Source organism: Macrobrachium nipponense, chromosome 20 (genome assembly GCF_015104395.2).
Source record: "Macrobrachium nipponense isolate FS-2020 chromosome 20, ASM1510439v2, whole genome shotgun sequence".
Lineage (NCBI taxonomy): Eukaryota > Metazoa > Arthropoda > Malacostraca > Decapoda > Palaemonidae > Macrobrachium > Macrobrachium nipponense.
The window spans coordinates 2,418,545-2,443,543 of NC_061089.1; the positions used below are offsets into that span (position 1 = coordinate 2,418,545).

Consider the following 24,999-nt stretch of genomic DNA (forward strand, 5'->3'; position numbering starts at 1 on the left):
CTTGCCAATTGAAGTCCATAATGGCATCGGCACTACATATTGACAGGTTGATGGCTGTTAAAATAGTACCAGTCTGTACATGGAAATGGATGGGTTCCCCAATATTCAGAACACCAACATTTTCACCTTCAATAATGGATGACAGGCAATTTCCTCTCCCTTTAGTAGGTAATTAAATCCCTGCATAATGGATTTCTTCCATTCATATCACCTAGGATGATGAAAGGTAGAGGAAGCTGTCTGATGAGATCACAGAAATCAGTACTGGAGAAAGCTACATTTGGTGGAAGGTATACAGACCAAATCATATATTTACGAGCTAGAAACACTTGCACTGCAACAGCTTCCAAAGAATGAATGGGAAAATGCTTGTGTGGAGTATCACAGCGAATATATAACATTGCTCAACCCCAGTTTCTATTATTTTGATTTAGATATGAATGGAAAGCAACATATTCTTTAGGGCAAGGAATAAAACCACTGCTGCATCTTCTTTCCCACCGTTATCCCTACATTAAGGGGTCGGTTGCCTGATGAGCCTTCTTCACTGCCTTCTATCAAAGGCATCATCCTCCATCAAACCTCTTCTCTCCATATCTTCCTTCACTTTATCTTGCAACCTAATTCTCTGTCTCCCTCTTGATCATAGTCTCCTGCAAAGCTATGGAAATGGGAGACAACTAAAAAAATTAGCATTCTGAGCTCCTCCCATTTAGCTCTCAGACACTGACAATTCCATTGAAGAAAATTTGAGAACTTACTTGGGTTTAGAGGCCTTGATAATAGGGCCTCTCTGAAGATATTTTGTCTTAGTAAGGTTGATAGGAATTTGGGGAATCCTGCTTTGTTTTTTCTTAGAAGGAGACTGCCTGCCACCCTCAGCCTCCTTTCTTTTTGGGACTGGCATTGCTACCTCCACAAAGGGAGCAACTTCTGGTTCTTGGATGGCTGCTTTTGTCACAGTAGATGAGGTTTCTGCCAGCACTATGTCAGCTGAGGAGGGTGACTCCCCAAAAGAGGCCTGTACATCAGCAAGTACAGACATACACTAAATTATTTACACCAGTCAAAACTGATGCTGCCTCCAAAGAAACTGCTGCACCAGCCAAAGCTGATGCTACCCCCAAGGAGGTTGATGCATCAGCCAAAGCTGATGCTGCCTCCAAGGAAGCTGGTGCACCAGCCAAAGCTGATGCTGCCTCCAAAAAGGCCAGAGCACCACCCAAAGCTGATGCTACTTCCAAAGAGTTTTGCACATCAACCAAAGCTGATGTTGCAGTCTAGACACTATTTTAAGCTTTACCCAAGTTGTTGTTTTTGCTACTGCTTTCAGTAACATGGGATTTAAGAATGTTTCTACCTGATCTAGATGAATTTGAAGCAGTATTTGAATGAGTTTTCCTCCTCCTCAATTGTTGTCTATTTGCAGCAACACTTGCAAAAGATACGCCTGGTCCTATATATTTACTCTTTTCTATTCTTCTGGCTTCTGTAAATGTAACTTTCTCAAGGACTCTGGTATACGTACTGTACTTCTTTCTCTAAAAGGAACACATCACATGAGTTTGAGGACGACTGGCTTCCCACAATGAATGCCTTTTGGTTCAGCATGGCAATCACCATGCTCAACTTCTCCATAATTGATACAAATAGCAGGGTTTCCCTGCAACTTGGATCTTCAGGGCCCAATAATATGCCAATATTCCTGACAGTAGAAACACCTCCTGGATCTTGGCATGTACTGTTTCACTTTATATCTGTACCAAGCTGCTTTAACAAAATTTGGTAATTTTGGTGAATTGAAAGTTAATAATAACTGTGGCATAGGAGACCATGCCCCATTGACTTTCTTTTTCAGTCTTTCCACCTTCAATATCCTTTGATCTTTAGGCTCATCTTGCACTTCTTCTTCAGCATGAATCATAAGATGAGGGGCACAGTATATTAATCCTTTGGTATGATTGAAGGTACGTATTGTGGTTTACATTCACTTTGAACTCCTCCCAGTAAACTCGGAGATTTCAATTTCTCGCTTTCTTCTAAGGATCTAGTCTCTATCAAAAGTTAATTTCTACCACGTGGCAATATCTTAGGTTCCCTCCCACAGCATTTTACAATATCCCTGTGTACTTAAAAAATATTCATAACTTCATTCTAAAAGGTAATAGTTAAATATTTATCAAATTCATTAGGTACACATCTTCCAGATTCTCCTAAGGATTTTTTTCCCACAAAATTCTTTTTCCCTTGATGGGGAGTATATGGTGCCAGTGTAACAACACTGGATGAAGAGTTCTTCCCATATCTAGTTCTGTGCTTTTGTCATCAGAATTTCGGGGTTTCAAGTTCCTCATAGAATGATAAATAGCAGATTCGTCTAGGTTGTCCCCATACCCACCGCGGAGCCACATTTAGAAGATGCAATTTTCTATTGGGGCACCCTAGAGATCCAACCGAGATATACACCCCACATTCAGTACCTTGGGAGTTGTCAGTCCATCAAGATCTAACCAAGCACTGAGTGCAGGGTTTAACATAAAAGTTTCCCCTCGCTTGACCATGTTGGGTACTCCAGTTCTACAGTTGGAGAGGCATGCCATCCCGCTCCACCCTCCTTCAACTCCGGAGAATAGTTACAGCGTGTCAAAATTCATGCTAGGGTCGTCAACAAAATCCATCCTGACAGAAATAAGAGAAATAGTGGAAATAGGAGGAGGTGATTAGTCAGGACGCTCTGAATTGACCTTAGTGGCACGGCAGTACCTACCAGGGTGAAGAAACCACCCCACCACCATTACCCAATTCTTCATTGCACCACGCAAGCTCCTCTAGTAGAGCAAAGTTCCTGGTCACAAGGGGGGAGCCCAGCAGGAACAGAATGAGGTTATCTGCTAAAGTCATTCCTAATATGTATTCCCGCTGGTGGGCGGAACTAGTCACACGTATTCCTGCTAATGGGGAGAACTAGTCACCTAAACAGATGTTTGAAGTGTTACCTGTGAATTTTGAATCCAAGGTGTCGTACGAGTTGAACTAATAGCTAAGTAATTACTTGGTAAGTTACTTATATAAAGTCAGTAACTATGATTTTAATTTGTCTGACAAACCTCATCTTTATGAAAAAGTACTTCACATGTGCATTCCTGTAGGAAAAAGGCAAGCCTCAAGGCAATTTTTCTCAACACGTGTGACATCACTATTGGAGAGTAATAATTATTGTTAGAAATACATCCACATTAATGTACTTCCTTTAATAGTTGGAAAGAACCACAATATAATATGGATACGAGGGGAACTTTCTATATAACAAAATCCATCTCTTTAAATTATACAATACTAAATTTGTTACCCATCTCTTTAAATTATAATAGTATAATACAAAGGCCATATGTAACTCTAACATGTCTTGGAACTACTGTAATGGATATGTTTCATAAACAAGAAGTTAGGCTACTCCAATTTACCTTTTATGTAACCTCAAATAATCTACTAATCTTAGAAAAATAATTGACTGATGAGTTTCAATAACAAAACTGTCTAATATTGCATTAATGCTAATTATCACTTTGAGAATAAACGGTAGCTACGTTATCAAAAAATACAAACAACCAAGTTGAGGTAAGCAAAAGAATACGGAAGTTCGGGTGAAGAGAACTCAATACTGTGCACACATATACCACATGAATAGCAGACCACAAAGTTATAGCTCCCGGGGTGTCACACAAGGATCCCTCCTTAAGAGCAATTTCTCATTCTCATTGTAAATACTAATTACAGTTCTAGTTTTACACATTAAGTAGCACTAAAACTGCTTCACACTACTAAAAAATATTGTTCTGTTAGAAATCATTTCTAAACATATATGTTGAATTTTGTGTACTAATTAGTTTACAAAATTTGAAAGATAACATCATAAGTAGTACGTATATGGAATAGGAAATACTGAAACTGCTTCAATTTCTTAAATCTTACCACAGCATTCTTGCTCCTTTGTAGTGCCAAGACATTATGATCAGGAGAAAACTTGAGGGAAGAAATTGTGCCACGATCTTCCATTCTGAAGGTGTGATCTCTGCCAACACCTCTTACTACAACACCGAGAGTACCACCTCCACGCACACTCAAAACCTAGAGAAACCCTCTTCTTAATATATTCAATTCATATGCTATTTTACTTATAACTAAACAACAAAAACATTTCTAAATATACATTAATAAGTGCATGGGTCAAACACCATGATAAATATAAAATTTGTTGTAAAAAATTAATTATATTTTTTAATGCAATTTACAGGAAACTGATATGATAATTCTTTAGAGTAGCTGACCACCTCCCTGCCACCTGACAATCCTCCCAATGTCCTCCCCAACCTGTCAATGAGGCATCTGTGTGTATTGTCACTTTTACAGTGGAGGATTCAGGATGACCTGCTTTGCCAGAGATCCCTTCCAGATCCAAGGCTGAAGTACCTCTCCAACTTTCTGATTCATTCTGTGAGATTTGTCTTGCATCTTTTTTCTTGCGTGTGACAGCCAAAATTTTTTCATGTTTTTCAATTGCAATCCAAGTATTGGATCTGTTACTGATGCAAACTGCAGGAGACCCAACGTACATTCTAACTAGTACCATCTGGAAACGACGGGCTTTGTCAGGAACCTTTTGAGGTTTTCCTTATTCTGTTTGATGGGGAGGTACAAAAGGCCATGAACAGTATCCCAACACATTCCCAACCACTGAAATCGTCTGCTGGGCGTGAAGCAGGATTTTTTCCAATTCATTATAAAACTTTTTAACTTGAGTCTGTTGACCACTGCTCTTAGGTTTTTCAAGCACTTTTTTTTTTTTTGGCCCCCCAGATTAACCAGTCATCTAAATAAGCTATTAGATGTATTCCTTCTTTTCTGAGTTCTCGGACTACTACCGTTACCAATTTTGCAAAGATTCTTGAGACAATGTTTAGCCCAAAAGGCATGACTTTGAACCTGTATGTATTTTTCCCTACTGGGAACCCTAGGAAGGGACAGAAAGGAACGGCAATAGGGACATACCAGTATGCATCTTTCAGATCTATAGAAACTGTCTACGTCCCTTTTGGAATGCCTGAATGTACTTGGGCAATGGTAGTCATTTGAAACTTTTGGCAAACAATGTGCTTGTTCAATGTCGATAGGTCGGGGATCACTCTTCATTTTGAGGAGTCCTCTTTGGGAACACTAAAGAGACGTGCTTGGTGACTAATATATTAATGTTTCTCTATGGCTCCTTTTAACAAGGTCTTCTGCACTTAATCTTCCAGAGAGGAGTCTGGTTTTTGAAAGAACCCTTTCAAAGGTTTGGAGGATGAGACCATTTCCACCCCAGCCCATTGAGAATAATATTGTGTCCCCAAGGAAAAGACTTCCATTCCTTGTGATGTCTTTGAAGCCAACCCCCGACCAAACAATTTCTATTGGTATCCCCCTCTTCCTCTACCTTTGCCATTGATGGACATTCTAGGTGTTGATTTTCCTTTATAAGATGGTTTTTGGATCTTGTGAATTGGATGTACTTTCTGCTGAGTATGTTGTTGTCTCTTCTGAGTTATTTGTGGTGGGATCATAAGCTAAAACCAAAAAATTCTCTAAACCCACACTTGTACTCACCACATACTTAACACACTCAGGGCGAGGAGCTGCACCGTCCACTGAATACAGCCGTTGCAACACAATGCACAAACAAACAAACAAGGACCACAACCATTGTCATGGTAATCGCTCTATAGCGAAGTAAAATATATTAAAGGAAAGGAAAATGCATTTTCTTCAAGTAGGTCTGCAGCTAGGAGGCATTCACACACGTGTTGGAGGCGCCTGTTCTCATGATTGTTCTAGAATCACCAGGTGGGATATGGAACTCAACAGGCGCCGACGCGTTGGTAGAAATGCCGCATATTATGATGCAACATTTCGTCGAGATTCTTCTAAAAATTTCCTGTCATCTTGGGAGTCTGTAACGTTCCCTGGTAAGCCCCACCCCCAGATTGCTGCATATATATATATATATATATATATATATATATATATATATATATATATATATATATATATATATATATATATATATATATATATATTATAGTGTATTTATGCCCTGAGAAGTAGAGAGATCAGAGATCAGACCATCAGTGAGAGATCATCAGAGAGAGATAAGAGAAGAAGGAACAGATGAAGGATAAGAGGAAGAAGGCGCTCAAGAGTGGGATCAGATTCGAGTCAAGTCATCCAGTCAGAGAGTGAGCATTTATCTTTGTTGGTAAGCTTGTAAATAAACCTTTGTTCTGTTTGTGTTTCTTTCTATATTCATATCCCCAGTTTCAATGCTACGGTGCCGAATATCCTGGCAAGGTCGCCAATTATGTCACGGACCCCGAGGTTCGCTACAGGTTCTTAATTATAATAAACAAAAAGATTCAACACCAACAGTTGAAACTGGGGATACGAATATAGAAAGAAACACAAACAGAACAAAGGTTTATTTACAAGCTTACTAACAAAGATAAATGCAGAATGGTTTCTCCTATTTACATAACAAAAGTAAAATCTTACAATACGTGAACTGGGGAAACAGTGAGGTAATGAAATACTTGCTGGCCAATTTTTCAGCTGTCGAAAATGAATGCTCGAAGCGATGGCTTCACAAAGGAGAACTGTAGAACTTTGGATGTCTTCTTGACTCCGTACTGCAGAGAACAATGTCTATTCTTGATACTCCAAGAGCAGGTTGCTCCTCAAAACCACCTTGTAGGACGTTTCTGCTCTGAAGCCTTGCTCAACGTCGAAGTATCTCTGTCGCTCACTCTCTGACTGGATGACTTGACTTGAATCCGATCCCACTCTCGAGTGCCTTCTTCCTCTCTTATCCTTCGATATATATATATATATATAAATATATATATATATATATATATATATATATATATATATATATTATATATATATATATATATATCTATATATATAATATATATATATATATATATATATATATATATTATATTATATATATATATATATATAATATATATATATAATATATATATATATAATATATATATATACTATAATTATATATATATATATATATATATATATATATACTATATATATTATATATATATTATATATAATATTATATATATATATATATTATATATATAAAATGATATTGTTATGTTACAATAAAGTTTCATACATACTTACCTGGCAGATATATACATAGCTAAGTACTCCGTCGTCCCCGCAGAAATTCAAATTTCGCGCCACTCTTTCGCTACAGGTAGGTCAGGTGATCTACCGGCCTGCCCTGGCGGCAGGACTAGGAACCATCCCGTTTTCTATCTATTTTTCTCTCTTCCACCTGTCTCCTGCGGGGAGGCCTGGGTGGGCCTTTAATTGTATATATCTGCCAGGTAAGTATGTATGAACTTTATTGTAACATAACAAATATCATTTTCATACAATCAACCTTACCTGTCAGATATATACATATCTGATTGGCACCCTTCGGTGGAGGGTAAGAGACAGCTTCTATATGGAATAGACAGGTAAACAACATATGTTGTAGGTATAAATAAAACACCCTTGGTTCCTACCTGATAGGTGGTAGACTTCGTGGGTGTTTGCCCAGTAGTCCTGCATCACCTCAAGAAACTTTAGCGGAGATATATGATCTATGGCCAAGAGTTCTTGTGGGTCTGCCGATGGGGGTCTTATCCGCTTACTCGGGCAGAGCCTAAAAGGACTTTGTCAATGGGTGCTGATCCACTTATATGACAATACACCTTATGAAGGAGCACACAACCAATCCCGACCACCTGATCCTAACCATATGTTAGAACTAAGGATTGTTACGAGTTATCCCCGAACTCGTCACAACAACCGTAACTCAAAACCACTACGCACACATACATTAATTTCAAAAAAAATTTTATACTCAACTAATTGGATATGACAAGAATTCTCTTACTGAACAACATAGACGGCCCGCCCGTGCTAGCCTAAGTCCTCCATTGTTCGAAGAGACTCTCGACCATCCAAAAGAAGAAAAGTATATACATTTAAGGATTGGGTGTCGGCTCCCGTACCCAGAATCGTATCCGCCGATACGAAAGGACCTAGAGAAAAACACTTCTCATATGTCACACGCACGTCTTTCAAGTAATGAGATGCAAATACTGAGTTGCATCTCCAAAATGTCGTATCTATGATGTTTTTAAGCGACATATTCTTATGAAACGAGAGAGACGTCGCTCTTTTTTATAGCTCTCACTTCATGAGCTTTTACTCTCAACAGTTGTAACTGTTCGTCAGGACAGGCCTTATGAGCGTCTGTAATGACGTTTTCTTACAAAGAATGCCAGCGCATTCTTGGACATCAGTCTTGTGGGGTCTTTTACCGCGCACCAAAGACCTTGTCTAGAGCCTCCCATTTGATGCTTTCTCTGAAGGTAGAACTTCAGAGCCCTAACAGGGACATAGAGACCTCTCTGCTTCTCTGCTACGAGACTCGACATGCCTTTGACTTCAAATGACTTAGGCCAGGGATTCGTAGGATTCTCGTTTTTCGCTAAAAACAGGGTCTTAAACGAGCAAAATCGCTGAGTCTCCCTTGAATCCTACTTTATCCTGCAGAGCATGCAATTCACTAATTCTCTTTGCCGTAGCTAAAGATAATAGAAATAGGCATTTTCGGTAATGTCTCTAAACGATGCCCGATGAGGAGGTTCGAATCTTTCCGATGACAGATACTTTAGGACTACGTCTAGGTTCCAGTTCGGAGGTACTGGTTCCTTAGACTTTGAAGTCTCAAAAGACCTTATGAGATCGTGGAGATCTTTATTATCTGCCAGATCTAAACCTCTGTTCCTGATACAGCCGAGAGCATACTTCTGTATCCCTTTATTGTGGATACGGCTAGATTGAGATTTTTTCTCTCAGGAATAGCAGGAAATTCAGCAATTTCCGCTATAGAGGTAGTGGAGGACAACTTCTTGGATCTACACCACCTTCTAAATACCTCCCACTTTGATTGGTATACTTTTGTAGTGGAGGTTCTGCGTGCTCTCGCGATCGCGCTTGCCACTTCGCGAGAAAAGCCTCTCGCTCTGACAAGTCTTTCGATAGTCGAAAGGCAGTCAGAGGCGAGAGCGGGGGGAGGTTTTGGTGGTACCTCTTGAAGTGTGGTTGTCTGAGAAGATCCATCCTTCTTGGTAGGGATCTTGGAAAATCTACGATCCACTCTACCACCTCCGTGAAAACCATTCCTGGGCCGGCCAAAGGGGGCTATTAACGTCATCCTCGTCTCTTTTTGACGCCACAAACTTTCTCATTACTAAACCCCAGGATTTTGAATGGGGAAAAGCATATACGTCTACTCGAGACCAATTAGCAGGAAGGCGTCTACCATAAGAGCTCTTGGATCTTCCACGACCGAGCAAAAAACTGGGAGCCTTTTTGAAATGAATGTTGCGAAGAGATCCACATGAGGAGTTCCCCACAGAGACCAGAGATCGAGACACACTTCCTCGTGTAGTGTCCATTCTGTATGAAGGACCTGGTTCCTCCTGCTGAGCCTGTCCGCCCTCACATTCCTTACTCCCTGTACGAACCTTGTCAGCAGGGAGATGTTCCTGTGAGAACGTCCAAAGTAATAGGTCTCTCGTGAGCTCGTAAAGGAACGAGGAGTGCGTCCCTCCCTGTTTCCGAATGTAGGCAAGTGCGGTGGTGTTGTCCACGTTTACTTGCACTACCTTGTTTGACACCAGAGGTTCTAGGCTCTTCAAGGCAGATGTACGGCGAAGAGCTCTTTGCAGTTTATGTGCCAAGACACCTTGTGCTGTTCCCAGGTGCCTGACACTTCCTCTGAGCCTAATGTCGCTCCCCAACCTCTCTCCGACGCGTCGGGAGAACAACACTAGGTCTGGGTTCTGTGTTCTTAGAGAGATCCCTTTGTTCTCTTCCAGAGGGAGCAACCACCACTGTAGTGTGACTTTATCTCCACTGGAATGGGAAAAAACGTCCGACAGTTGTCCGGTTTTCCAGCTCCAAGACCTCTTGAGGAAGAATTGAAGCGGACGTATATGAAGTCTTCCTAGAGGGAAGAATTGTTCTAGTGAGGAAAGCGTCCCCAGAAGGCTCAACCATTCCCTCGCCGACGTTTGTTGCTTCTCTAAGAAGAGAGAGACTATCCGCAAACCTTTTGCGATTCTCTCTTGCGAAGGAAAAACTCGAAAAACCCCGAGAATCCATCCGAAGTCCCCAGATAGACTAGGGTCTGTCTGGGGGGTCAGCTGAGACTTCGAGGTTCACAAGCAATCCCAACGCTTTGATTAAATCCAGAGTTAACTTTAGGTCCTCCAAGCACTGTTCTCTCCGATCTGGCCCTGATGAGCCAGTCGTCCAGATACATAGAGACATTCACTCCTTTGAGGTGAAGAAACCTCGCCACATTCTTCATCAGGCTTGTGAAGACCTGAGGAGCTGTGGACAGGCCGAAACACAAGGCTCTGAACTGAAAGATCCTTCCCCCCGTCATGAAACGGAGGTACTTCTTCGATGAAGGGTGGATCGGGACGTGAAAGTAGACGTCCTGGAGATCTAAAGACACCATCCAATCTCCCTGTCGTAATGACGCCATGACTGAAGCAGAAGTCTCATGGAGAACTTCTCCTTCTGAAACAAATTTGTTCAGAGAGCTGACGTCCAGTACTGGTCTCCAGCCTCCCGAGGCTTTCGCCACCAGAAAAAGGCGATTGTAAAACCCCGGGGACTGTTGATCCGTACCAATTCTATCGCTCTCTTGTCCCACATTTGTTCCACCATCGATCGAAGAATATCCCTCAGCACAGGATCCTTGTATTCGGCTGATAGTTCCCTTGGTATTGACGTTAGGGGAGGAGTGTTCAGGAAAGGGATACGATATCCCCTCCTTAAGATCGCCAAAGATGACGCGTCTGCATTTTATCAGTGTCCAGGCTTCCACAAATCCCAGGAGCCTGGCACCTACTGGTGCTTGGAGGAGAGAATCTTCATTTTCCCTTCTTAAAGGGACGAAAAGCAGATCTACCTCTCTTCTCTGGAGCCTTCCTCCTTGTGGAAGGTCTGGAGGTCGGACCACCTCGAAAGGGCTGCACCGTTGTACTGGGTCCTTTCTTGTCCGATGCAGCAACAGGTTTCTTCTTTCTTGCTGACTGCGTCAGCAGATCCTGCGTTGCCTTCTCAGTTAAAGAATGCGCAATGTCCTTTACTAACTGAGAAGGGAACAAAAAACAAAAAGTCAGATAGAGGCGCATATTAGAAGTGCTGCTCTCTGAGCATGTGAGACTGCCTTTGTTAAGAAGGCGCCATATACAGTCCTTTTTCTTTAAAAGACCTGCCCCAAACAAAGAGGAGATTTCAAAAGATCCATCCTGTACCGCCTTGTCAATACAAGACAATATGCATAACAGGGCTTCAGGTTCGATTCCTTCCGAATCATGGGCTTTCTTGGACATCACCCCAAGGGACCAATCTAAGAAGTTAAAAACTTCCAATACACGAAAGAGTCCCTTGAGGAGATGATCCAGTTCCGAAATTCCCCACGTAATCCGTGCAGAATTGAGACTTTGACGCCGTGAAGCGTCAACCAAAGTCGAAAAATCTGTTTCGGTTGTAGAAGGGAGAGCAATACCCATATTCTCTCCCGTCTGATACCAAATGCCTCTTTTCCCAGCTAATCTTGCTGGAGGCATGCAGAAGACTGTCCTCACTAAGTCTTTCTTAGACTTCATCCATGAGTCTAAGGAATGTAATGCCCTCTTCATCGATATGGTGGGTTTCATTTTGAGAAAAACGAAGGCTTCTTCGTCTTAGCACTGGAAAAGAGCGAGCGTGCGGAGAAGGAGGAGCGGCAGGCGTCAACTCGTCTCCGTACTCCTCAAGAAGTAGGGTAGTCAACACCTTATAGTTAGACAGACCTTCCTCTTCCACTATATTCGTCATCCGAGTTTTCCTTCTAATCTCGGGATCTACATGTGTCTCCGCTCTCCTTTCCGAAACGCTCTTCTTCTTGAGGAGACAAACTCCTAATAGGAGAGGGCTAAGGGAATGATAATCCTCCTCTTTCCGCTCTAATAGTCTTGGAAGGCGTCATAAGGCTTCGGCTTCTAAGGGAATTTTAGAAGACGCTTCACGCTTACATGACGCTTCCGTTCGCCCAAGCGTCATGGATGACGTCTTTTGGCTGACGTCTCGATGACGCTTCGCGCTTGGAAGACGCTACCGCTCTCCAAAGGCGTCCTACTTGGCGTCATAATATTGGACGGAGCGTCATGTCTATGCTCCGTTTCCAATGACGCTTCGCGTCTAAAAGACGTGTTACGTCCTCTCTTGCGTTACGAAACTCTCGTAAGCACCTGTTCTCGCTCTCGAACTAGACGCTTCTGTAAGACGTTTAGCCGTTTCCCGTCCGTATGACGCTTCTCGTTGAACAGGTGAGAGGAGGACGAGACTTCTTAATTGGAAGCGTCACGTCCTTCCGACATGGCGCTAAAACTCCCACTAGAGATGACAGTTGCTCTTGAACTGCCATAATGATCTTTCTTGACGCTTCTCCCACGTCCAGTGCATGACGTCTTTCGTCATCACTCGGGGGAGAAGAAGGAAAGGGTACTTCCGCGTACACTTCAGGTGACGCTGACGCCCCCTTCGCTTTCTTGCTAGAAGACGGAGCGTCATCTGAGAAACGCTCTGGACTAGAATCTATGTCAGGCTTCATATGACGCTTCAGCGGTCTCGACAAGTTCGATTCCTTCCACCCTCGTTTAGGTGAGGTGAGGGAGGGACGACGAAAACACTCGCGAAGGACGCTTTTTCTATAGCGCCTTGAGCCGCCTGCCACGAAGCAGAGCTAGCTGAAGGGACGTCTGACCGTTGGGGATTCCCACAACCTTCCTTAAGGCTTTTCCGACTTTCCTTCTCCTCTGGGCTTGTGAGCTTGGAAGAGGTCTAGCCTGGGAGCGTCGCAGGGACGATCAAACGCCCCCTCCACAACACTGGGAGAACTCACTTCACTGTAATGCTCACTTTCACTAGCCTACCTTTGAACCTTTGAAGTCAGCCATCTTGGACTTCATGTCTCTAATTGTAGCTTTCAGATTGGCGATTTCCCATGCCGAATCCGAAAAGCACTCTGAGAATGAGATACATAGGGAGAATCTACATCAGTAGATTAGAATTATCAGTGAAAGCTCAATAGGCCTTGAACTCACCCTTTCAATCGTCTAAATTCTTCCCTCTCTAACTTCTTCAAATAAGAAGTCAAAGTCTTCCACTCTTCTGCATTCAATCCCTCGCATTCCTTACAAGTATTAATAGCAGAACACTGAAACCCCCTACATTTACGGCATACAGTGTGAGGATCAACCGAAGCTTTCGGTATCCTCACCCTGCAGCCTACATTCACACACATTCTCACACTCACATTAGAATCAGACATACTGAGAAAAATCCAAAAGAGTTATTCCAAAAACAGTCCACTGTAGCGAATGCCAAAACACGATCCAAATACGTCACCAAAAAGCCGAAAAAACGATGATCAAAAGGATGAAAAAATGAATCTTAAGTCAGGAGGTAATAACAACAATGTTGATACCACCGGCGACAGAGAAAATATGATAGAAAACGGGGATGGTTCCTAGTCCTGCCGCCCAGGGCAGGCCGGTAGACACCTGACCTACCTGTAGCGAGTGGCGGCGAAATTTGAATTTCTGTCTGGGGACGACGGTAGTCTTAGCTATGTATATATCGACAGGTAAGTTGATTGTATGAAAAATGACATTGTTATGATACAATAAAGTTTCATACATACTTACCTGGCAGATATATACATAGCTATAGACTCCGTCGTTCCCGACAGAATTTCAAATTTCGCGGCACTCGCTACAGGTAGGTCAGGTGATCTACCGCCCTGCTCTGGGTGGCAGGACTAGGAACTATTCCCGTTTTCTAATCAGATTCTCTCTTCCACCTGTCTCCTGCGGGGAGGGGCTGGGTGGGTTTTTCAATTGTATTATCTGCCAGGTAAGTATGTATGAAAACATTTTTATTGTATCATAACAATGTCATTTTCATACATTCAACTTACTGTCAGATATATACATAGCTGATTGACACCCTTTGGTGGAGGGCAAGAGACAGCTAACTAACTGACTAGACAGGTAAACAACATATGTTGTAGGTATAAATAAACCTTAGTTCCTACCTTCTTAGATGGAAGACTTCGTGGCTACTGCCCAGGAGTCTGCTTCATCTCAAGAGCCTTAGCGAGATAGTGATCTGTGGCCAAGAGTTCTTGTGGATCTGTCGATGGGGTCTCTTCCACTTACTCGACAGAACCTAACTGGCGTTTGTCAATGGGAGCACATCCGCTTATATGACAACACGCATTTATTTAAGGAGCACACAACCAATCCCGATCACCCGATCCTAACCCGTGTTAGTTCTAAGATTGCTTAGAGTTATCCCCAAACTCTCAGCAAACAACCACAAACTCGAAACTCATACATACAAAAACACAAATTTTTTGTACCCCTCTAATAGTCAGATGTCACTCGATTTTCAAAAATGAAGCGAAGTGAAGGCCGCTTGTGCGACAACTGACACTCCCATACACCGAAAACCCGAGAACACATCCGACAAGAGGGTTACGTACACAGTTTAAGGATTGGTGCTTTCTCCTTTACCCAGAACCGTCTGTGCTGACACAAACGGACCTAACGAAAAACATTTATCATACGTAACTCGTACGTCTTTTAAATAATGTGATGCAAACACGGAGTTTGCATCTCCAATAAGTTGCGTCCAAAATGTTCTTGAGTGACATATTTCTTTGGAACGCCACAGATGTTGCGATTGCCCTAACTTCGTGGGCTCTCACTCTTAAAAGATTAAAAGAATCATCTGGACAATTCTTATGAGCTTCTGTAATAACACTTCTAACAAAGAAGGCTAAGGCGTTCTTGGACATTGCTCTCTTGGGGTCTTTCACTGAGCACCAAAGACCTTTTTGCGAACCCCCCAACTGCTTCTTCTTGTCCAGATAAAATTTTAGAGCTCTAACTGGGCAAAGGGATCTTTCTGCCTCCCTGCCCACCAAACTAGAAAGTCCTTTCACTTCGAAGCTCCTGGGCCAGGGATTCGAAGGGTTTTCATTTTTGGCAAGAAAAAGGGACTGAAATGAACAAATTGCAGAGTCTCCTTTGAAGCCAACTCTTGATTCAAGGGCGTGCAACTCACTGACTCTCTTTGCCGTTGCCAGAGACATCAGAAACAAACACTTTCTAGTGATGTTACGAAACGAAGCAGTGTGAAGTGGTTCGAATTCCTCTGATGATAAAAATTTAAGGACCACATCTAAGTTCCAGCTTGGAACCTTAGGATCAAGTGTTTTGATGTTTCGAAGGAACGAATGAGGTCATGCAAATCCTTATCATTCGGTAGATCTAATCCCCTGTTTTCTAAAGACTGCTGAAAGCATACTCCTGTACCCCTTAATGGTCGGTACCGAGAGATGCGACTTTTGTCTAAGAAACAGAAAGGAAATCCGCAATTTTCGGTCACAGAGGTACTGGAAGAGGACATTCTTCTTCGACCTGCACCAGTTTTCTGAAAACTTCCCACTTTGATTGGTACACTCGCCTAGTAGATGATCTGCGGGCTCTAGCAATTGCGTTTGCTGCCTGGCGAGAAAACCCTCTCGCTCTGACAAGTCTTTCGATAGTCGAAAGGCAGTCAGAGCAAGAGCGGGTTAGATTTTGATGGTACCTCTCGAAGTGGGGTTGTTTTGAGCAGATCTATTCTTGTTTGGAAGAGATCTGGGGAAGTCCACCGTCCATTCCATCACCTCTGTGAACCAAATTTGAGCTGGCCAATACGGAGCAATCAGAGTCATCTTGGTTCCTTCGGATGCCACGAACTTTCTGACTACTTCCCCACCAGTATCTTGAACGGGGGAAAAGCGTAAACGTCTATCCCTGACCAGTCCAGGAGAAAGGCGTCTGTTGCATAAGCCCGGGGATCTTCCACCAGGGCACAAAATGTTTCTATCCTCTTGGAGAGGAATGTGGCGAAAAGATCTATTTGAGGCTTCCCCCAAAGGCGCCAAAGGCTCTGACAGACTTCTGAGTGGAGTGTCCATTCTGTGGGAAGGACCTGGAACCTCCTGCTCAATCTGTCCGCTCTCACATTCCTCTCCCCTTGGACAAACCTTGTTAGAAGAACCACCTTCCTTTGGTTCGCCCAAATCAGTAGATCTCTTGCCAGCTCGTACAGAGCAAAAAAGAGTGCGTCCCTCCTTGTTTCTTGATATAAGCCAGGGCTGTCGTATTGTCTGAATTTATCTGTACGACTTTGCCTCTGACTATGTGTTCGAAGCTCTTTAGCGCCAGGTGAATTGCTAAGAGCTCTTTGCAATTTATGTGCCATGACACCTGTTCCGCTGACCAGGTGCCTGACACTTCTTTGGATCCCAATGTTGCCCCCCAGCCCGACTCCGAGGCGTCTGAAAACAATGTCAGGCTTGGGTTCCGTACTTGCAGGGACACTCCTTTGTTTTCCTTTAACGGAATCAACCACCACTTCAAATGATGTTTTATTTCTTCCGAGATTGGAAACGTGTCTGAGAGCTGACCTGTCTTCCAACTCCAACTTCTTCTTAGGAAGAACTGAAGCGGTCGAAGATGTAATCTTCCTAGGAGAAAGAACTGTTCGAGCGAGGAAAGGGTTCCCAGAAGGCTCAGCCATTCCCTCGCTGAAGTGCGCTCTTTCCCTAGAAAGTTCGATACTGTGGCACAGCCTTTCTTTATTCTCTCTTGAGATGGAAAAACTCGAAAACCCCGAGAATCCATCTGAATCCCCAGATAAACGACGTTCTGGCTGGGGATCATCTGAGACTTCTCGAGGTTCACGATCAATTCCCAAAGATTTTGTCAATTCCAGTGTTGTTGACAGGTCCTCCAAACACTGCTTTTGAGACCTGGCTCTGATGAGCCAGTCGTCCAGGTACAGGGAGACGTTTATCCCTTTCAAATGTAAGTGTCTTGCTACATTCTTCATCACGTCTGTGAAGACTTGAGGAGCCGTGGACAGGCCGAAACACAGGGCCCATGAACTGATAGACTCCTTCCTTCGAACATAAATCGAAGGTACTTCCTCGACGAATGGTGGATCGGGATGTGGAAGTATGCATCCTGAAGGTCTAGGGACGCCATCCAATCCCCTTGCCGCAGTGCCGCAGGACTGAAGCAGACGTTTCCATGCTGAACTTCTGTTGTTCGACGAATTTGTTCAGCGCACTTACGTCCAGTACCGGTCTCCATCCCCCCGAGGCTTTTGCTACAAGAAACAAGCGATTGTAAAACCCCGGGGAGCTGCAATCCAGCACTAGCTCTATTGCTCTTTTGTCCCCACATCTGTTTACCACCATTTGACGAAGAGTATCCATCAGAAACAGGGTCCCTGTATCTGGCGGACAATTCCCTCGGTGATGTTGTTAAGGGAGGAATGTCCTTGAATGGAATGCGATACCCCTTCTTGATAATCGGACATCGTCCAAGGATTCGCTCCTATGTCTTCCCACCAGGCTTTCGCAAACGAATGTAACCTGGCTCCTACGGTGTCTGGAGGACAGAATTCTCACTTCCCCTTCTTAAAGGGACGGAAGGAAGACCTGCCCCTCTTTTCGGTTGACTTCCTTCTGGCGATCGATCTAGTTGGAAGACCTCCTCGAAAGGGCTGCTGCTGAGCTGGTCGAGTCACTTTCTTTTCCGTCACTAGCCACAGGCCTATTCTTCCTTGAGGATTGTCTAAGGAGATCCTGGGTGGCCTTTTCAGTAGAGATGCGCGATATCCTTCACCAACTGCGAGGGAAAAAGGTGTTCAGAGAGGCGCAAACAATAAGGCGGCTCTCTGCGAAGGAGAGACGGCCTTCGTGAGGAAAGCACTGTGAACCGCCCTCTTCTTTAACACTCCTGCACCCAAAGAGGGGTAGCATACTTCAGCCGATCCCATCCTGCACCGCCTTGTCAATGCAGGCGAGGATGCTATTTAGGGTTTCTGGGTCGAGTTGTTCCTTTCCTGCGATTTCTTGGCCAGAACCCAAGGGACCAATCTAAAAAGTTAAAAACACTTCTAAAGTGTGAAACAGCCCCTTGAGGAGGTGGTCCGTTTCCGAAAGCCCCCATGTTACCTTCGCTGCATTCAAAGCGTGCCTTCTCGACGAATCCACCAAACTCGAGAAGTCTGATTCAGCTGAAACGGACAGAGACAATCCCATATTCTCTCCCGTTTCGTACCAAATGCCTCTCCTCCCTGTAAGTTTAGCGGGAGGCATACAAAAGACCGTTCTTCCTAATTCCTTCTTCTTCTTGAACCAGGAGTCAAGAGATTGAAGAGCCCCTCCTCATAGAAATAGCAGGCTTCATTTTAAGGAAGGAGGAAGACTTGTGTGTTTTCGTGCTCGAAAACAGAGAGCGTGGAGAAGGGGGAGCAGCTGGTGTCAAAGAGTCTCCATATTCCTCCAATAGAAGGGACGAAAGAACTTTATAATTAGAAGATCCTTCCTTCATTTCGTCCTCCGAGGCATCTTCTGGGTGGGTTCATAGGCTCGAAGGAGAAGGCTCCCTTCTTTTTCTTCGACTCCTCTCTTACTCTCTACGAGTGTCAGGTTCTTCATACGAGGAATGCGCCTGGTGTAGCAGCAGGAGTATCTCGCCTGGGAGGAGTAACGTGTTTGGAATACTCCTGGCGCTTGGCAGGCGCAGAGCGCCTCGAATACTCCTGGCTTCTAGTAGGCATCTTGTTCAGAATACTCCTGGCGCGCAGGGAGGCGCCTGGCGCGCGGGAGGCGCCTGGCGCGGGAGGAGTATAAGGCTTCGGAATACTCCGGCGCCTGGGAGGAGTATAAGTCGGGTCGGAATACTACCTGGCGCCTGGGAGGAGTATAAGCTTCGGAATACTCCTGGCGTACTCTGGCCGGGCTGGGAGGAGTATAAGCTTCGGAATACTGGCGCCTGGGAGGAGTATTAAGTTCAGAATACTCCTGGCGCCTGGGAGGAGTATCTAGGTTCCGATGACTCCTGGCGCCTGGTAGGCGCCTTAGAATGCGCCTGATGTTTAGTAGGAGTATTGATCCCGGTAGGCGCTTTCCGTCTCACAAGCGCTCTACTCCTAACAGGATCTTCCTCTTCCGCTAACTCTTGGCGCTTGATTGAAGATCTTGAATGTTGTACTGGCTCTTCGCGCTACTCGGAGCCTGGCTCCTGGTTGGCGCCTTACTCTTGACAGGAGTAACTTCCTTTCTTACTTCACTCCTGTCTAACGCATGCTCCCCCCAGAGATGGCCGCTGAGCGACAACTCCCCTGAAGGGTGCGTCGTGCCGACAGGAGATCGGTATTTAGATCTTTTAATAGGAAGCCTATCAATCCTTCTTCCTAGTAGGCTCCTTATAAAGAGTTCCTACTAACTAAGAGGCTAATTGCTCCTGCATATTCATTAGTATTCTCCTGGTTGAGGAGTCTTTCGAATCAGGAGAGGGAGATATCTGGAAGGCGCTCTAGGGATCCCTTCCAGACCCATAGTCTGAATGTATCCTCGCCTTCTTTATTACCGAAGGCGCTTCCTTCTTCAGAGAAGCCGCTCGGGACTCGAATTGAGTTCATGCTCTTTCATATTTCTCTTCAACGGACGGGAAAGTTTCGACTCCTTCCATCCTCTTCTCGAGAATGGCGAACTAGATGAAGAAAAAGCACTCTCGAAGGACGCTTTTCCTATAGCGGTCCTTGGCATTATTTGATATGCTCGATTCTGCCGAAGGGACACCTGATCGTTGGGGATTCTCCACAACCCCCGTACGGCTTTTCGACATTCCCTTCTCCTCCGGGCCAGGGAGCTTGGAAGAGGTCTAGGCCTGGGAGCGTCGCAGAGACGACCAAGACGCCCCCACATCACTACACTGGGGACACTAACATCACTAGCAAAACCACATTCACTTTCCTTACCTTCCAATGCTGCGACTTTTTCTTGCATTTTCTGAAGGGAAGCTCTAAGTTCCGCTATTTCCGAAGCAGAACTAGAGGGATTAGCAATTTTGTGAACGGGCTGAAACAGAATTGTCATGATTATCAGCGGAAGAAGGTACAGAACTAGATAGTAAATCATGAGAAGCAAGACATTTTGCGGGTTTTTACAAGCCGCCTTTCTCACTCTATCTCTCTCTAACTTCTTCAAGTAAGAAGTTAGATTCTTCCACTCTTGTGCACTCAATTTCTACACTCGTCACACGTATTATCAATCGCGCATTCAGCCATTCTACATCCACTACAAGTAGTGTGAGGATCTACCGAAGCTTTCGGAATCCTCACCTTACAGCCTCATTCACACACACTCTGAAACTAACACTAGTCAGACATATTCAAGAATTCCAAAAACCAAGTCCAAAAAACAGTCCACGATAGCGAATGCCAACAAACGATCCAAGTACGTCACCAAATTATCAGCGAGAGATGATCAAAAGCTTGCGAAAAACGAATTCTAGTCAGGAGGAAGTAACAACAATGTTGATACCGCCGGCGACAGAGAGAATCTGATTAGAAAACGGGAATGGTTTTGTTCCTAGTCCTGCCACCCAGAGCAGGGCGCGGTAGATCACCTGATCCTACCTGTAGCGAGTGCCGCGAAATTTGAAATTCTGTCGGGAACGACGGAGTCTATAGCATATGTATATATCTGACAGGTAAGTTGAATGTATGAAATTATATATATATATATATATATATATATATATATATATATATATATATATATATATATATATATATATATATATATATATATATATATATATATATATGTCGTCTTCACATCCCGTAGGTAGTGTGAAGCGAACACAGAATTGCTTCGCCAAAAGGTGGCACTCAGGATGTCACTGAGTGCCATGTTCTTTTGAAATGCCACAGAGGTCGCGAAAGCACTCACCTCGTGAGCATTAACTTTCAAAAGTCCAAGATCACCATCTCGACAGGACGAATGAGCCTCCTTGATGGTGCTCCTCAAAAAGAACGCCAGTGCGTTCTTTGACATAGGTAAGTCTGGTCTCTTGACGGAAAACCACAGATTGTCCGAAGGACCTCGACACTGTTTAGTCTTTTCTAAATAAAACTTGAGAGCCCTGACAGGGCACAGGACTCTCTCTGGTTCTTGTCCGATGATTTCTGCTATCCCCTTGATGTCGAAGCTCTTGGGCCAAGGGTTGGACGGATTTTCATTCTTTGCTAAGAATGAAGGGCTTAAGGAACATACTGCATTATGTCCTCTAAAGCCCACATGTTTACTGATGGCTTGAACCTCACTAACCCTCTTTACTGTAGCCAGAGCGGTTAGGAAAATAGCCTCCCTTGTCACGTCCTTTAAAGAAGCAGCAAGTAAAGGTTCGAAAGGACTTGACATCAGGAACTTTAAAACTACATCTAAGTTCCATGACGGAATCTTAGGTTGCGGCACTTTCGAGGTTTCAAAAGACCTCAAAAGATCGTGAAGGTCTTTGTTGTTAGACAGATCTAAACCTCTGTGTCAAAAGACCATCGACAACAGGGTCTTGTAATCTCTAATCGTAGGAACCGCGAGCTTGTCGACATTCCTCAGATGGAGGAGGAAATCAGCAATCTGATTCACAGAGGTCGTGGAGGAGGAAATACCTTTCTTCCTACACCATCTCCTGAAGACAGCCCACTTTGATTGGTAAACTGCACGAGAGGAAGCTCTTCTTGCGTTGGCAATAGCTCTTGCCACAGGTCTTGAAAACCCTCTCGCTCTGGCCAACTTCTCGATAGCCTGAACGCAGTCAGACTCAGAGCGGAGAGGTTTCTGTGGTACCTCTCGAAGTGGGGCTGTCTGAGTAGATTGACTCTCTTTGGCAGGGTCCTTGGGAAGTCCACTAGGAAGGACATGACCTCTGTGAACCAGTCGCTTGAAGGCCAAAATGGGGGGATTAGCGTCATCCTCGCTCCCTCTGACACCGCAAACTTCCTGATCACTTCTCCCAGGAGTTTGAACGGGGGAAAGGTGTAGACATCCATCCCCGTCCAATCCCATAGGATGGCGTCTATTGCTACTGCTCCCAGGTCGAGAACAGGGGAGCAGTAAATAGGAAGTCTCTTCGTCTTCGATGTTGCAAAGAGATCTACCAAGGGGCGTCCCCATAGTCTCCACAACTCTTGGCAAACTTCTAGATGAAGAGTCCATTCAGTCGCAAGCAGTTGCTGCCGACGGCTGAGAAGATCCGCACGGACGTTCTGAACTCCTGAAACGAACCTTGTCAGGATTGTTATGTTCCGCGCTTTCACCCAAAGCAGGATCTCTCTCGCTATCTCGAACAGGGACCAAGAGTGTGTTCCTCCCTGCTTCTTGATATACGCAAGAGCCGTGGTATTGTCCGAGTTGATCTGGATAACTCGGCCAATAACTCGTCCTTCGAAGAACTGGAGAGCCAACCGAATTGCTTCCAATTCTTTGAGGTTTATGTGCCAGGACATCAGTTCCCATCTCCAGATGCCTGACACTTCTTCCTTTCCCAGTGTTGCTCCCCAACCCGCTGTGGACGCGTCTGAGAACAACACTAGGTCAGGGCTCAGAAGGCTGAGAGACAACCCTTCTGCAAGCTTGACGGGATCGTGCCACCACTTCAGGCGATCCTTGACCGACTGAGAGATGCTCAAGGTCGCATCTAGGTCTTCCTTGTCTTTCCAGTTCTCCGCTAAGAAAAACTGGAGTGGTCTGAGGTGCAGCCTCCCTAGGGAAACAAACTTCTCCAGCGAGGAAATGGTCCCCAGCAGACTCATCCATTCCTTCGCCGAGCATGTTTCCTTCCCCAAGAAGGTTGACACTTTTCCTAAGCAGTTCTGCTGATGTTCCAGGAATAGAAAAGCTCGAAAAGCCGCTGAATCCATCTGAATCCCCAGATACACGATGGACTGCTTAGGGATCAGATGGGACTTTTCGAAGTTGACAAGCAGGCCTAGGGCCTTTGCAGCTGCAACGTCATATGAAGGTCCTCCAGACACCTCAACTCCGACGATGACCGAATGAGCCAATCGTCTAGGTAAAGCAAGACTCTTATCCTTGAGAGGTGAAGCCATTTCGCCACATTTCGCATAAGAAGCGTGAACACCATAGGTGCTGTGCTTAGCCTGAAGCAGAGAGCTCTGAATTGGAAAACCTGTCCCTTTAAGACTAACCTCAGGAACTTCCTTGACTGAGGATGGATCGGGACGTGGATGTAGGCGTCTTGGAGGTCCAAAGACACCATCCAGTCCCCTGGTCTTAAAGCTCCTAGAACAGACTGAGACATTTTCATCTTGAACTTTTCCTTTTTTACAAAAAGGTTCAGCCTGCTGACGTCCAGGACAGGTCTCCATCCCCCAGGCTGCTTCGGAACCAGGAGCAACCTGTTGTAGAAGCCTGGGGAATCTAGCTTTAGAACCTGTTCTACGGCTCTCTTCTCTATCATCTGCTCGAGCAGGTCGAGCAGGATCTGTTGCTTCGTAGGCTGGTAGGAGGGCGACAGATCTATGGGCTTCATGCTCAACGGTGGCGTTGAGAGAAAAGGGATCTTGTATCCTCTCTCGATGATCTCGAGGAACCAGCTGTCCGTCCCTCTTACTTTCCATGCTTCTGCAAAGGATAAGAGTCTTGCTCCGACCGGTGTCTGAAGGCCCAAGACGTCACTTCTTCCCCTTGGGTTTAGAAGGGGTTCTGCCTCTAGAGAAGCCTCTTCCTCGAGGAGACGCTCTCGAGGAAGCTCCACCACGAAAGGGCTTAAGCTTCTTGGGAGCCTGCGCGAGCCGAGTAGAAGATTGGGCCGCAGGACGTCTAGAAGACTGGACCAAGAGGTCCTGTGTCGCCTTTTCCTGAAGACTAACAGACAGATCCTTCACCATCGACTGCGGGAAGAGATGGGAAGAAAGAGGGGCGAACAACAACTCTGCCCTCTGTGCAGGAGACACCGACTTTGCCATGAAGTTGCAGTACAACGTACGTTTCTTCAGGAGGCCCGTAGAGAAGTGGGATGCCAGCTCATCAGAACCATCCTTGACTGCCTTATCCATGCATGCTAATACGCTGGATAACTCCTCGAGAGAAAGCGAGTCAGGGTTCCGAGACTGCAGGTCCAGGGCCCCCAAACACCAATCCAGGAAGTTAAAAACTTCCAACATCCTGAACAGCCCTTTTAGTTGGTGATCGAGTTCCGACAGCGTCCAGGAAACCTTAGCCGAGGAAAGGAGAGATCTCCTCGGAGCATCTACCAGGCTGGCACAAATCGCCCAGGGAAGAGGAAGGAACTCTCAACCCCGCTTCCTCTCCCGTCTCATACCAAATACCAGCTTTTCCGCTTAACCTCGCTGGAAGTAGGGCAAAGGAAGTCTTGCCTTGCGCCTTCCTGGAGTCCATCCAGTCATGGATCCTCTTTAACGCAGTAGAGAGCGAAGTGGCCATCTTGACGAAACCAGGCGCCTTCCTCGTCTTCGACGAAGCCAACTGCGAAGGAGGAGAGCGAGGGACTGGGGGCTGAAACTTGTCGGCAAACAAGTCTTTCAGAAGGTGGGTCAACACCTTGTAATCTGAAGATGATGACGAAGCAGGCTCTTCTTTATCCGCAGGCTGCGAGTCACCCGAGGACTCTCCCTCCTCCACGGGAACAGCAGAAGGGTTCTTAACAGACCGCGAAGCAATCAAACCCTGAGGCCCCGCTCGTAAAAGGAGTCTCCTACCTGAAGGAGGGTCCAAAGAAGAAAGTCGGGTATGCTTAACGGCAAACTCCGAAGCTTTACGAAGTTCCGGTAAAGGAGCGTCCTGCGGAGTGTCCTGAAGAGCATCCGATAAAGGAGCGTCCTGCGGGGCGTCCTGAACAGCGTCCTTGCGGGCGTCCT

At 45.0% G+C, this 24,999-nt stretch overlaps 1 protein-coding gene across 1 annotated transcript in view; it reads right to left on the reverse strand.

Annotated features, from left to right (window-relative positions):
* The window catches only part of LOC135221624 (regulator of MON1-CCZ1 complex-like), a 317,999-nt gene that overhangs the window by 282,214 nt on the left and 10,786 nt on the right, over window positions 1-24,999 (reverse strand). The window contains exon 2 of the mRNA XM_064259288.1: window positions 3,973-4,128. Within this exon, the coding sequence (XP_064115358.1) occupies window positions 3,973-4,128 (156 nt within the window). The remainder of the gene's footprint in view (window positions 1-3,972; window positions 4,129-24,999) is intronic.